The sequence below is a fragment of the Phyllostomus discolor genome, chromosome 2 (genome assembly GCF_004126475.2).
Source record: "Phyllostomus discolor isolate MPI-MPIP mPhyDis1 chromosome 2, mPhyDis1.pri.v3, whole genome shotgun sequence".
Classification (NCBI taxonomy): Eukaryota; Metazoa; Chordata; class Mammalia; order Chiroptera; family Phyllostomidae; genus Phyllostomus; species Phyllostomus discolor.
The window spans coordinates 108,755,175-108,769,750 of NC_040904.2; the positions used below are offsets into that span (position 1 = coordinate 108,755,175).

General features: G+C 35.5%; 1 protein-coding gene across 3 annotated transcripts in view; it reads right to left on the reverse strand.

The window, feature by feature from the left end:
• The window catches only part of ATR (ATR serine/threonine kinase), a 130,733-nt gene that overhangs the window by 11,453 nt on the left and 104,704 nt on the right, over positions 1–14,576 (reverse strand). Inside the window, exons 38-42 of one of the 3 annotated variants that reach the window (XM_028505028.2) lie at positions 12,679–12,911; positions 9,536–9,670; positions 7,884–8,084; positions 6,259–6,402; positions 1,393–1,543 (exon numbers count right to left, since the gene is read on the reverse strand). In XM_028505028.2, coding sequence (XP_028360829.1) covers positions 1,393–1,543; positions 6,259–6,402; positions 7,884–8,084; positions 9,536–9,670; positions 12,679–12,911 — 864 coding nt within the window. The remainder of the gene's footprint in view (positions 1–1,392; positions 1,544–6,258; positions 6,403–7,883; positions 8,085–9,535; positions 9,671–12,678; positions 12,912–14,576) is intronic. The other 2 variants (XM_036018322.1, XM_036018323.1) reach the window with 2 other exon arrangements.

Here is a 14,576-nt window from a genome sequence, read left to right on the forward strand (position 1 = left end):
TCTGTAAATAACCTGTTTCCTGTCATACTTTTCCTATTAATTTCAGCATCCATTGAGATTCACTGCCTGCAATTATATACCATGGCATTTACTAGTTGGTAATTTTCTATTTCCATCTTTATTTTCTATATTTATTCATTGCAATTCTACTGTATAGAAGAACTGTTCGTACTTCCTTATTTACTCATCTGTTTACATTGCTATGGATTTGTAATCTAACACTATCATCTATTTTTGGTGCTCATATTATCTCAGGTTTAGTCTGTGGCAGGCTCCACTTCTAATCTAATACTTTTGGTTTCATTCTAGCCTTCCCTTTCCTTTTGTTTTTCTGACACTGAAAAGCTAGCTCGCATTAGCCACAACCTACTTACTTGTTTGCTAAAGTCTAGGACACACATAAAGTAGTTTCAAAATTGCTAACTAGTAACTCTGTGAAAAACACATTTTCATATACATTTTTGCAAGCTACCTCCATCCTTTTTGGATGAAGGTAAAAAAGGAATTAAAACACAAGGAATACAAGAAGAAAGGGAGGGAGAGAAGCAGGAAGGACACTTAAGTACTTCTGTATATAGAATCTCATTTGAACAGAAATTTCATCATGGTTTATACCAAGAAAATGTACAATGACATATGTTAATAACAAATACATCCTTATTATACAAGGTCTGTCCAGAAGAAGTCCAACCATTATTAATATAGCAAGAACAGTTTGCATGACATTGATGTAATCTGGCAGCCAAGGAGAGTGGACTGGAATGCATGTGCATGAATAATCACGACCTCACTGTACTAGTCAGTGGGAATGGTAGACACCTTTGAGTCAGCAGGTGGGCTGTGTGGCCATCACATTCACAATGACTGAGCAAGTAGAGCAACAAATCTGCATCAAATGTTGCATTAACCTTGAACATTCCTCCATGGAAACTATTCAGATGATTCAGAAGGTCACAGCTCTGGACAACTGGTGATTGGCAGCTTCATCATGACAGTGCACCTGCTCATGCATCACATCTCATGCAGAGTTTTTTGGCAAAACATCAAATGACTCAGGTGACTCAGCCCCCTTACTGTCCAGATGTGCCCTGTGACTTCTGGCTTTTCTGAAAACTAAAATCACATTTGAAAGGGAAGAGATTCCACACCATTGATGAGATTCAGGGAAATATGACAGGGTAGGTGATGGCTGTGTGAGGTCCCAAGGTGCCTACTTTGAAGGGAGCTGAGACATCATTGTCTTGTGTACGTTTCTTATACCTTATATCTTCTTCAATAAATGTGTCTATTTTTCATAGTACATGGCTGGATACCTTCTGGACAGACCTGGTGTATGTTAGCAGCTATTATATGCATATTACTTATTTATATTGTAAAAATTAATTTTGGTACCCTTTTCTTTATATAGTTTGGTGAGAATAGGTCTCAAGCCAGCAGTGTTGTTAACCCATTCAATAATCCCACATTCATCATTCAATGGAATAACTGCATATGTTCGGATATGAAGTTCTCTTCTACGAGACTCTGCATCTTTTCTTAAACACTATTAAAAAAACATAAACTTAAGAATTAATATTTCTAAATATTATGTCAAATATATCTAAAGATTATTCATTTCATACTAAAAGAAGGTCAATAGAAGTTTACCATTAATGTTGATGGGCCAGGAAACTACTTGAACAGTATCCCTAATCTCGTTTCAAATTATTAACAATCCCCTGGGTAAGTCCTTTTTTAAAATTATTAACCAAATTTGACAAGAATATTGTGTTTGAAAATATTACAGTTATATATTTAACAATGACAAATACTATTAAACATTAAGTACTCAGGCACAGAGACTGCTATTTAATTTTAATTATTTCAAAAAGGTATAAATAAAAGCATGAGTTTTATGGTATCCTCAGAATATATTTCTTACTCTTTAAGTTTAATATTACAGTTTCATTGGAAAAATTCTGTTCTAGTATAAAAGGTTTTCACATCTCTGATTAATCTTGAAATACAGTAGCTAAGGATAAAGCATATTTTGTTTAATTCTGGAATGGTATAAAATGATCTAAGCATACATGCCTATAATTGTAAACTGTCCAATTCAAAACCCCAATCACTGACCAAAAACACATTTTAAACTTTAGGAACAAGGAGGCTACAGAAATGTGAGCAAAACAGTATGGCATTAGATTCACATGTAAAGATTTATATGTGCCTCCTGATCCAAAACAGTCAAACTCTAGTTTTTCACAATCAGGCTACTTTATTTGACCATGTTAATGTAGAGGAACAGTAATGAAATACTATAATGAGTAATACAGCTGATTAAGATAATTATATAAACTAAAGCTAGGCCACCTGATCTGCTCAACCAGAAAATCGCCCAGGGAGCTTCAAGGATGAACATACTAATAATTAGTCATGAAATTAAGTTACCAATTCACCAAACAACATTTTAAATAAAAAATATTCCTTCCTTTCATATTGCCTTTGAAATGAGTTTTTAATACAGTATTAATGTTTAACTTACTTTTATAAATGCTTTTCATAAAATCCTCCCCTGACTTCCAGTCAAGATGGAGGCGTAGGTAGTAAATACAGCTTGCCTCCTTGCACAACCACAGAAAAAATTTCAAGCAAGCTATCACCCAGAATTGCCAAAACTTGAGCTGTATGTAAGTCCACAACCAAGGAGTTAAGAAATCAAATTCATCCAGACAGGTAGGAGGGATGGAGACATGAGAACGTGGAACTGGTGCTCTCACAACCACATGTGGTAGACCAAAATCCTGAGGGATACCTTGGGAGCAAGGGATCCCAGCCCCACACCAGATTCAAAAACAAATTAAAAAAAAAGAATAAGCTAAGGAGGCTCTGGGACAACTTCAACCATACCAATATTTGAATCATAAGAGTGACAGAAGGTAAAATAAAGAGGAAGAAATTAAAAACTTATCTGAAAAATAATGAAAGAAAACTTCCCTAATGTGGTGAAGGAAATATACATACAAGTCCAGGAAGCACATAGAGTCCCAAACAAGATGAAAACAAAGAGGAGCCACCAAGAGACATTATAACTAACATGTCAAAGGTTAAAGATAAAGAGAGAATCTAAAAAGTAGCAAAGGAAAAGCAGATAGTTACTTACAAAAGAGTTCCCATAAGACTGTCAGATGATTTCTCAAAACAAACTTTGCAGGCAAGAAGGGACTGGCAAAAAGTATTCAAAGTGATGAAAAGCAAGGACCTACAACCTATTTTACTCTATCCAGCAAAGCTATCATTTAGAATTGAAAGGCAGATAAAATGCTTCCCAGACAAGGTAAAGCTAAACCAGTTCATCATCACCAAGCCATTTTATATGAAATGTTAAAAGGATTTAAAAAATACAAGATCATAACTATGAACATTAAAATAGCAATACATTCACAATTGAATCTAGAAAACAAACTAAGCAAAGCAGAACAGAAAGAGAATTACAGATATGGAAATCATTTGGAGTGTTATCAGTTGGAAGAGGAAGGGGGAAAATGGGGAAAAAGATGTAGGGATTAAGAAGTGCAAATTGGTAGGTACAAAATAGGTGGGTGTTAAGAACAGAATAGGAAATGGAGTATCCAAAGAACTTACATGCATGACCCATGGTCCTGAACTAAGGGAGGGGATTCCAGAGAGAACAGGTGGTACCGGGTGGAGGGGGCAAAGGGGTAAAAAGTGGTACAACCGTAATAGCATAATCAATAAAATATATATTTTTAAAAATCCTCACCTGAAGATATGTTTTTATTGATTTTAGAGAGAGGAAGGGAAAGAAAGAGAGAGAGAAACATCGATTGGCTGCCTCTTGTACACATCCCAAGAGGGGACGAACCTGCAACCTGTATGTGCCTAGATTAGGAATCAAACCCACATACTTTTGGTTATGGGACAATGAATGCTCCAACCAACTGGGCCACCCAGCCAGAGCATTTCTTTAACTTACTTTTGATTAAACTAAGCACAAAGCATAACTGTCTTATGAAAAATGAATTTATCTGCTGCTTTATCTTTTCTATGTTAAAAGTTCCTAACTTTTCCAGGTAATAAAAGGGGTATCAGTGATAATTGGGAAAAAGATAAGAGAAGAGGGACAAAAAGCTTAGATAAAAACAATAATGATTCATTCTTCAAATCCTTCAAAAGTATGGTTTATTTTTATCAATACAAAAAGAGAATCTGTGCATTTATAGTACCTGACTACAGAATAACTCAAAATACCTAAGACCATTTATTTTTAATAACCATTTAATGAGATCTCACATTATCATTTCTGAGACAGAAATCAAGTACTTAACAATAAAACAAAAAAATACTAGTGATCACTTTTAAAATAGTGTGTTTATAAAAATAGAACACTTTATAGCACTGAAACATAAAACAAATCTGGCATAAAAACTACATTATAATTTAAACATTAAGTAGAAAAATTTCCCCTCATGAATATGCCTTAGACATTTTTCTCAATATAATAATAGCAGTATCTTATTTTAAAAAAATTAAGTGAAACCAGTGCTCTTTACACACTGATGCACCTGCCTAGATCGGCTGCTGTGATGGAGGAGGAGGAGGAGAGGAGGGAGGCCTGAGGAGCAGCAGCAATTCTCTTATCAACAGACATTTTTTTTTAAATATTTTATTTATTTATTTTTAGAGAGGGAAGGGAGGGAGATAGAGAGAGAGAGAGAGAAACATCAATGTGCGGTTGCTGGGGGCTATGGCCTGCAACCCAGGAATGTACCCTTGCTGGGAATCGAACCTGGGACACTTTGGTTCCCAGCCCGCACTCTATCAACAGACATTTGAAAAGAAGCACAAATAATACAGAAGCTGTGAAGCTCTTAACCAGGAGTAATTCACTGTTAAATACATCACAGAAAACTGAAAAGATTGCTCAGTTTAACAAAGAACGAAAAGCAAAGAAGAACTTAGAGGATGAAAACAAAAATTCAGTGGAGGCAGCAGGGGCTGAAGGAGTTGAAACTGAGAATTAAATTCTATCACCATTTGGAAAAAGCAGACCTCAGCAGGTAGAGCCACCAAAAACACATATTGCTACAGAGGCAACTTTGAAGGGATAAGTAGAGATACAAAAAAAAAAAGGGGGGGGGGGACTTTTTTTGTGTTATAGTCTCTAAGACAGCAAAATCTACTTTAAAAGAGAACTGGAAACTCAAGCAAAAAACTCCTCATCTCATGTCATACTGAAGTGGTTTGGTATATACTGAAAATTATATCTATTGCAATTAATAAAATGTTGTTAGCAGTTAAAAAAATTAAGTGAAACCAGCAATTCTACTTCTGAGTACATACACAAAAGACTGAAAGCAGGTACTCAAACAAGATAATTGTAAACCTATGTTCATAGCAGCATTATTAACCATAGCCAAAAGTTGGAAGCAACCCAAGTGTCCACTGATGAGTGAAAGGATAAACAAAACGTGGTATACACATACAATGGTATAATTATTCTGCTTTATAAAATAAAGAAATTCTGACATGCTATAACATGAATGGACCTTGAAGCCATAATGCTAAGTGAAATAAGCCAGTGAAAAAGGATAATATTGTATGATTCCACTATTAGGTGTCTAGAGTAGTAAAGTTCATATAGATAGAAAGTAGAAGGGTGGTTAACAGAGCCTGGGAAGAAATTAAATAGGGAGTTACTGTTTAGTGGATACAGAGTTTCAGTTTGGTAAGATAAAAAGAGCTCTGGAAGATACTATATGATTTCACTTATATGTGGAATCTAATTAAACTAACACGTAAAATAGAGACAGATTCAGAGAGCATGATGACAGTTATTGTGGGGGGCTGGTTAAGGGGGTAGAAGGATCAAGCAAAAAGGAAAAAGGATCATGGACATGGACAACAGTGTGGTGATTGCAAGGGACGGTATAAGAAACTAAATGGTAATGGAAAACATAAAATAAAATTTTAAAAAGAGTTCTGGAGAGAGATGGTGGTGATGGTTGCACAATGTGAATCTGTTATACCAAACATTCAGGTATATTTGAATGTATACCACTAAACTGAACATTTAAAAATGGTTAATTTTATGTTATGTATATTTTATCCCAATTTTAAAAACTAATTAAAAATGTAATGAAAGGCACTACATTTCATTCCCTCTTTTTGACAGTGATCTATTTGCATACTGAAAAGCTCACACCACATTGATAGTAACTGTAGTCAACTCTAAAATAAAAGCAAACTATCTCCAACCTTATTAATCAAGGAATTAAATTCCATTAGTCTACAATCCTTTCTCAGGTCATCTTTTGGCTTACACATCATGATGTAGAACTTTCCATCTGATCCTTTTAAAGATATCTTCTTTGGTTTCTGAAGAGAAGCAAGAATTTCCACCTAAAAGATGATGAGATATATATTATACATTATAAAATCAAACTTCTATATCTAAATATCTATATGTATTATAAATATTGTGTTACCTAATATAATAAAAAGAAGAATCTATATTATGCAGTAAATTTATACTTTTATCAATGTATTTTAATTATCTATAACCTATGAAAAGAATGGCTGCCCTTGAGTAGAAACATATTTTCACCCATTAAAAATGATTATGAAATAATTGAGCGCGGGCTGTGAACCAAAGTGTCACAGGTTCGATTCCCAGTCAGGGTACATGCCTGGGTTGCAGGCCATGACCCCCAGCAACCGCACATTGATGTTTCTCTCTCTCTCTCTCCCCCTCTCTCTCTCTCTCTCTCCCTTCCCTCTCTAAAACTAAATTAAAAATCCTAAAAAAAATGACTATGAAATAAAAAGATTATCAGCAATGTAAGTACATATACATCTAAATTTATATAGCCCCTTAAAGCAGTCACAATGTTTAAAAGATTTTTGTATTTTTAGGACCTTTCTTCAAAGGCTCTGACGCTGTTTTTAAATGTATTTAATGGTAAGAAATGTTTCTCAACCAAAAGTAACTTGATTTTTAAAAAAAGAAACTGCTCCAAAATCAAATCTACCTGATGAGGTGAGTAAATAAGCTTAATATTATTAAGTTAAAAACAAGGCATGATTATAAGTAATTAAAAATGATTGCATTATGTGGTTTAATAACTGGCTCTAGCAGTAAAACAAATGTTTGGAGTCAGAAGTACTGGAATAAATATAGTTGTCAACAGTATTTAAGCCCTGGCTGGTGTGGCTCAGTGAATTTAATGTTGCCTGTGAACCAAAGGGTCGCTGGTTCGATTCCCAAGTCAGGGCATGTGCCTGGGTTGCGGGCCAGGTCAGGTCCCCAGTAGATGGCGCTCGAGAGGCAACCAAACATTGATGTTTCCCTCTCTTCCTCCCTTCCACTCTGTCTAAAAGTAAATAAAATCTTTTTTTAAAAAGGCATTTCCTAAGAAGTCCTGTAGTACCATTTCTTAAAACAGTCATATATCATACTTCAAAAAAGAATCATGCTCTTCCTAGCTGAATTTCACTTCCTTAAAAAATAAAAAAAATAATAATAAACCAAAACCAAAAATCTTGATTTTTTTTCTTTCTGTTCTCCGTATCTAAGACAAAAGAAGAGTATGGAAAAATCAAAGTGTGAAAAAATAAAGATTATAGTCATATTAAAACAAATGTGAGCATGTGAAAAATCAAAATACATACTAATTTAGACATGGGATTTTTATCAATTAATTTTGTTTCATCAGTACAAGAGAGTTTTGCTTTTCTGTCTTTCCAATCACTTTTTCTTTGCTAACAAAAAAAAATTCACTTAATCTCTGGGAAAAACACTTTTAAACTTAATTTGAAAATGTTAACTAAAAAAATTTAATTAAAAAAAAACATAGTCACAGTTATATAAAACTAAAGTTTACCGTATCATCAAAACTTGCAATATAAGCCCAATGACCAGGAAATGGATCGTGGTTAGCATGGGTACCCAGAATTGACGGAAGAGTAGGTATCATGACTGATTGTAAAGGGATGAGGATTTCACTAAATGTTGCTTCTTCTACCAGCTTTTTAAGCATTTTAAAATGAGTGCTCATGCTTAATGTGGAGCTACTTCCATCCACCTGGGGGGGGAAAATTGTACATTTTAATTTCTCTGTTTACCTTGAATTATAGAACTCTTTAGTTTCACCCAAAATAAAACTTCGGTTCTGCAGTATCTTAATTACATTGGCTCCATAGTCTGTAGTTCTCTAAATATTTTTTACACATTATCTCATTTTAATTTCTCTGTACTCTTTTACCTAATCAATAATACCTACATCATAGGATTGTTAAATGACTAAAAGAGATTAATAAAGGGTATAATCCATTATCAGACATTACAAAAAAAACAACTCTATAAATTAAACATTTTTGGTACCCTATCTCATTTGGCAGCAAAATAATACCTAATTTCTCACTTAGTGCAAAGATTAATATGTTTCACTACAGAAATAATCAGGTATTCAATTATGATACTCAATATAATGTACAATACATACACTCTATTCCCTTTAAAAATCTGAAAAATTTGGAATTCCTAAATGTAGTGGGCCACAGAAGTTTCAGACAAAGAATGGGAAACTTTTAAAAGTGTAGGTGTTTAATAAATGCTGGCCACTATCATAACACTGTTTTTGATAGTATCAAGTATATCAGAAATCAAATAGAATTCAGATAGAAAAACGGATTACACTTTCAAGATGTTCATTGTTGAAGAACAGTCCCTATTTTCTCACCTATAAACAGTTATTGGTGAATATTTGCAATAAGAAATATAGCTATTAACCTTATAGAGTCTCTCCGTCTGTTTATAACTAGCCCTACCCCCTCCTCTGCCTTTCTGTACATTCTTCAGGGGGGGTTTTCCCCCCTCCAATTCCTTAGGTAGAATAGTGGGTCACTCCTATAAGCATGTCCATATTCCACTCACAAGTTTACTGAAAAAAGTAGCTGTGACACTAGATAATAACCATCTGCCTGGTTTCCTGTGAGACCATGACCACTTCAAGACAGGAGAACATGTATTATTCACCACTGTTTCCATTAACATACTGCTTATCTCCTGGTAGGTAATAAAATGTGTACTGAAGGAATGAAAACCAAAACGCCAATCTTCTTTCCTCTTATATATGTAGGTTAATGTTTTGAAAGTTTAAAGATATGAGAGAAAACGATCACAGATACAACTTTAATTAACTATTTTACATATGGCTTACTTCATATCCTCCACCTAAACTTATTTTTAATAAATACAAATAATTTACTCTTGAAAGAATTTATATCAAGAACTTTTAGAAATTCGGAGGGTACTTGATAGAGAGATATATGTTAGCAATTTTAAAAACAGCTTTATTAAGGTGAACTGCACATTTTTAAATTTAAAGTATACAATTTGATGCCTTTCAAAATCTGTGTATACCAATATTCATTAGAATTTTAATGATGAAAGAAAACCTGCTAAAATCCTTTGGAAGTTTTATATAAAATTATACAACACTGGCCTATAAAGTAATAAGATTTATGATAATACCGGTTTATTGCACAATTCTAGAAGCTTATCTGTTAGACGAGTTGCATCTCCAACAAACTTTTCTAGGGATTTTTTCATATGAATAGCTTTATTTAGGATTTCCTTGCATCTGTTCACACGCATGGGATAAGAAGACTGCCATAAAAAAGAAAGTAAAATGCAATTTTATATGAGATTTTAAAAAGATAACAAAACTTCTTAACAACTATCAACTTTAAAAGTACTCATGATAAAAGTTTATACCAATATAAATTTTCTGGAAGTAAATTTGACAATACTATCAATAGTCATAAAAATGCTGCTCTCTTATGACCTGATAAATTTCCTTCTTAGCATCTACCCTGAAGTACTAATCAGAAATGAGAATAAATATAGATGTGTCTAGATGTATTACAATAGCAAAAAACTAAAACAACCTTAATGATCAACAATAGTTAAAATATAGATGACTAACTACTACAGACTTCTATGCAATTATTAAAATTGTATCTTCAAGGAGTATTTAATAACATGTGAACATGCTTATGATAATAATCTTAAGTAAAAAATATGAAATTATTTATGTATGTAATTCAAATTAGAACTAAAATGTGTATAGAAAATAAATATATCAAAACTACATCAACATATTAATGAATTGGAGTGAAATTTTGTTTTATATCTCTGTATATTTTTTAAGTTCTCTAAAATATTTATTAAATAAACATATTTATCAAGTTGCAAAGTTCCATTAATAATGCAACAAAATTTTGATAGCATTAATAAGTTCAGGTACTTTGAATTAAAACACTTGGGAAAAACACTTAGGGCCAAGATGGAGGCATAGGTAGACACACTGTGCCTCCTTGCACAACCAAAAGAAAGACAACAACAATTTAGAAACAAAATAATAACCAGAACTGACAGAAAATTGAACTGCATGGAAGCTGGACAACCAAGGAGTTAAAATAGACACATTCTTGCAGACCAGTAGGAAAGGTGGAGTCAGGCAGCCAGGCAGAGAAGGATCACCACACAAAAAGCAGTAGCACCAGACGCAGAAGGCACGGGGACACAAAAGATGGTAACTGGCAAATGCTGGGCGCACAGGCTGTGGCTGGCAGACCCTGGGTGCAGGGTAGCAAGGGGCAGACCCAGTAAGGTGGCAATTGTAAAGTGAAGCACTGTGCACAAGGCAGCTGGCTGACCAGGTGGTCCCACATTTGAGTGCAGATAAACCAGGCAAAACTGGGGAGCAAGGCAGACTGCGCAACTGAGGGTCCCGGCGCAGGAAATAAAGCCTCAAACACCAATTGAAAACACCTGTTGGAGTTGATGCACAGGAGGGACTCCCAGCCTCACAGGAGAGTTCATTGGAGAGACCCACAGGGTCCTAGAACATACACAAGCCCACCTACATGGGAATCACACCACAAGGGCCCAGTTTGCTTGGGGGAAGCGGCTGAAGGGACTGAAATCCGACAGAGAGTGGAGTAAGCATCATTGTTCCCTCTCGGACCCCACCCCCACATATAGCATCACAACCCAGTGACTGGGTTACCCCGCCCTGGTGAAAACCTAAGGCTCCGCCCCTCATACATAATTGGCACAACCAAACCCTCCTCCCCCAAAAAAATGACCCAAACAGAAGAACAGATCAAAGCCCCAGAGCAAATACAACTAAGCAACCAAGAGATGGCCAACCTATCAGATGCACAGTTCAAAACACTGGTGATCAGAATGCTCCCAGAATTGCTTGAATTTGGTTGCAAATGAGATGAAAAAAAGGGAGGCTACACTAAGTGAAATGAAGGAAATGCACAGGGAACCAATAGTGATGGAAAGGAAACTGGGACTCAAATCAACGGAGTGGACCAGAAGGAAGAAAGAAACAACCAAACACAAAAGAATGGAGAAACAAGAATTCAAAAAAATGAGGAGAGCCTTAGGAACTTCCAGGATATCTTTAAATGTTCCAACATCCAAATTATAGGGGTACCAGAAGGAGAAGCGGAAGAGCAACAAGTGGAAAAGTTATTGGAACAAATAAGAAAGGAGAACTTCCCCATTCTGGCAAAGGAAATAGACTTCCGGGAAGTTCAGGAAGCTCAGAGAGTCCCAAAGAAGTTGGACCCAAGGAGGAACACACCAAGGCACATTATAATTACATTACCCAAGATTAAAATGAAAGAGAGAATCCCAGAAGCAGCAAGAGATAAGGAGACAGTTACCTACAAAGGAGTTCCCATAAGACTATCAGCTCATTTCTCAAAAGACACCTTGCAGGCAAGAAGGGGCTGGAAAGTATTCCAAGTCATGAAAGGCAAGGACCTACATCCAAGATTGCTCTATCCAGCAAAGCTTTCATTTAGAATGGAAGGGCAGATAAAGTGCTTCTCAGATAAGGTCAAATTAAGAGTTCATCATCACCAAGCCCTTATTATATGAATTGTTAAAGGGACTTATCTAAGAAAAAGAAGATAAAAAACATGTATAGTAAAAGGACAGCAAACTCACAATTATTAACAATCACACCTAAAACAAAAACAAACTGAACAAACAACTAGAACAGGAACAGAACCACAGAAATGGAGATCACATGGAGGGTTAGCAACAGGGAAGTGGGAGGAGGAGAGACGGGAAAAAGGTGCAGAGAATAAGTAGCATAGATGGTAGGTAGAAAATAGACAGGGGGAGGGTAAGAACAGTACGGGAAATGTAGAAGCTAAAGAACTTATGACACATGGACATGAACTAAAGGGGGGATGTGGGTGGGAGAGGGGGGTACAGGATGGAGGAGAGTAAAGGGGGCAAAATGGGACAACTGTAATAGCATAATCAATAAAATATATTTAAAAATAAAAAATAAAACACTTGGAAAAAAATAGATTACCAAGCACTAACAATTTATACACCTTACAAAGAAAAGGCATGCTGATTGATCTTAAACACACTAGAAACAACCAAACTTCACTTTCACTTCATTTCATATGGTAAATATTTCTAAATTTTAAAATGAATCATAATGCTATAATTTGTTTAAGTATTTAAAATTTGTTTTACTACAAATCTAGGAGACAAACCCTCAAACTGAATCTATATATTAGCATTAAATAATCAATGCCATGTTAAAATGGAAAAACACATCTGTGTTACTACATTACCTTTGATACAGCTGTCATCATCCACATTGCTTGCTGAGGATAGGCCAGAAACACTTTGGCTATAATTTCCATCAAGACAACAAAAACTTCATCGTGAGAATGACAAATTCGGGAGATCAATTGTGAAAAAGCAGTCAAAAACTGATATGGAGCTAACTGACTTGTGTGGTCTGTGATAACTTTGTTTATCTTAGCTAAATCATTTCTCATTTGTACCCGATCAGAGCGGCCAGCTGGAAGAAAAATCAAAGTTTAAAAAATACTAATAAGTTAAAAAGAATAAAAGAATATAATAATTCATTTCACAGGAAGACAATTTTGTTTTAAAAACAGTTTTAAGATATATAGTAATCCACTCTATCCAGTTTTGCTTTCCATGCTTTCAGTTATTGGTAGTCAACTGCTGCCTGAAAATATTAAATGGAAAAATCCAGAAATAAACAATTTGTAAGTTTTAAATTATGCAACATTCTGAGTACTGTAATTAAATCTCATGCTACCCCCACTCCACCCTCCCCAAGACATGAGTCATCACTTTGTCCAGCATCTTCACACTGTACATGTTAGTCACATCGTAGCCTTCTCACTTATCAGGTTGACTGTTGAGGTACTGCAGTGCTGGTATTTAAGTAACCCTTATCTTAACGGCCTTAAAGCACAGGAGTAGTGATGCTGACAATTCAGATATGCCAAAGAGAGCCATACGGTGCTTCCTTTAAGTGAAAAGGTGAAAGTTCTCAACAATATAGAAAGAACAAAAATTGTATGCTGAGGTTGCTAAGATCTACAGTAAGAAGTACTGTACTACTTCTATTCATGAAGTTGTGAAGGAAGAAAAAGAAATACATGCTAGCTTTGCTATCACACCTCACACTGCAAAAGTTACAGCCACAAATATGTTGAGAAGTGCTTAGTTAAGATAGAAATGACATTAAATATGTGGGTAGAAAACATGAACAGAAAACCTATTCTGAATGACAGCAATGTGTTGTACCAGCAAGCACTGACCCTATACAAAGACTTCAGCAAGGGATCCCCTAAAATAAATGACACCACCTCATTTACTGAAAGTAGCAGATGGTTACACAGACTTGGGAATGGGTGTGTACTGAAAAATATAAAAGTTACTGGAGAGGTGCCTTGACAGGTGTGACTTAGTGGGTTGGGTTTTGTCCCACAAACCAAAAGGTCGCTGGTTTGATTCAAGGTCGGCACATGCCTGGGTTGCAGGCCAGGTCCCAGGTGGGGGTCCTGCAAGAGGCAACCCATTGATGCTTCTTTTGCACGTCTAAGTTTCTCTTCCTCTTACTCCCTCCCTTTCCCTCTTTCTAAAAATGAATAAATAAACATTTTCAAAGCTAAAAAGAGCCCTGGCTGGTGTGGTTCAATGGATTGAGTGCCAGCTTTCAAATCAGAGGGTCGCTGGTTCGATTCCCAGTCAGGGCCCATGCCTGGGTTGCAGGCCAGGCCCCCAGTGGTCCCCAGTGGGGGACGCATGAGAGGCAGCCACACATTGATGTTTCTCTCCCTCTCTGTCTCCCTCCCTTCCCCTTTATCTAAAAATAAATAAATAAAATCTTTTTAAAAAATGAAAGAAAGATAAAAAGAAAAATTACTGGAGAGGCTGTGTCTGCTAATGAAGCAACTGCTGCCATATTTCCAGCAGAGTTGAAGAAGTTGATTAGGGTTTGGTACCATCCAAGGCTTCAGGCATCCACTAGGGTTTTGGAATGTGTCCCCCATGGATAAAAAGGACTAGTGTATGTTATTATCATGTACCAAAGCAGGTCATGTGCCAATTTTTGAAAATATAGTTTTCTCTGTCCAAGTAGGAGAAAATATTTAGGAATGTTGAAAAATTCAAGAGCCATTAATTTTCACTAGAAACAAATAGAACA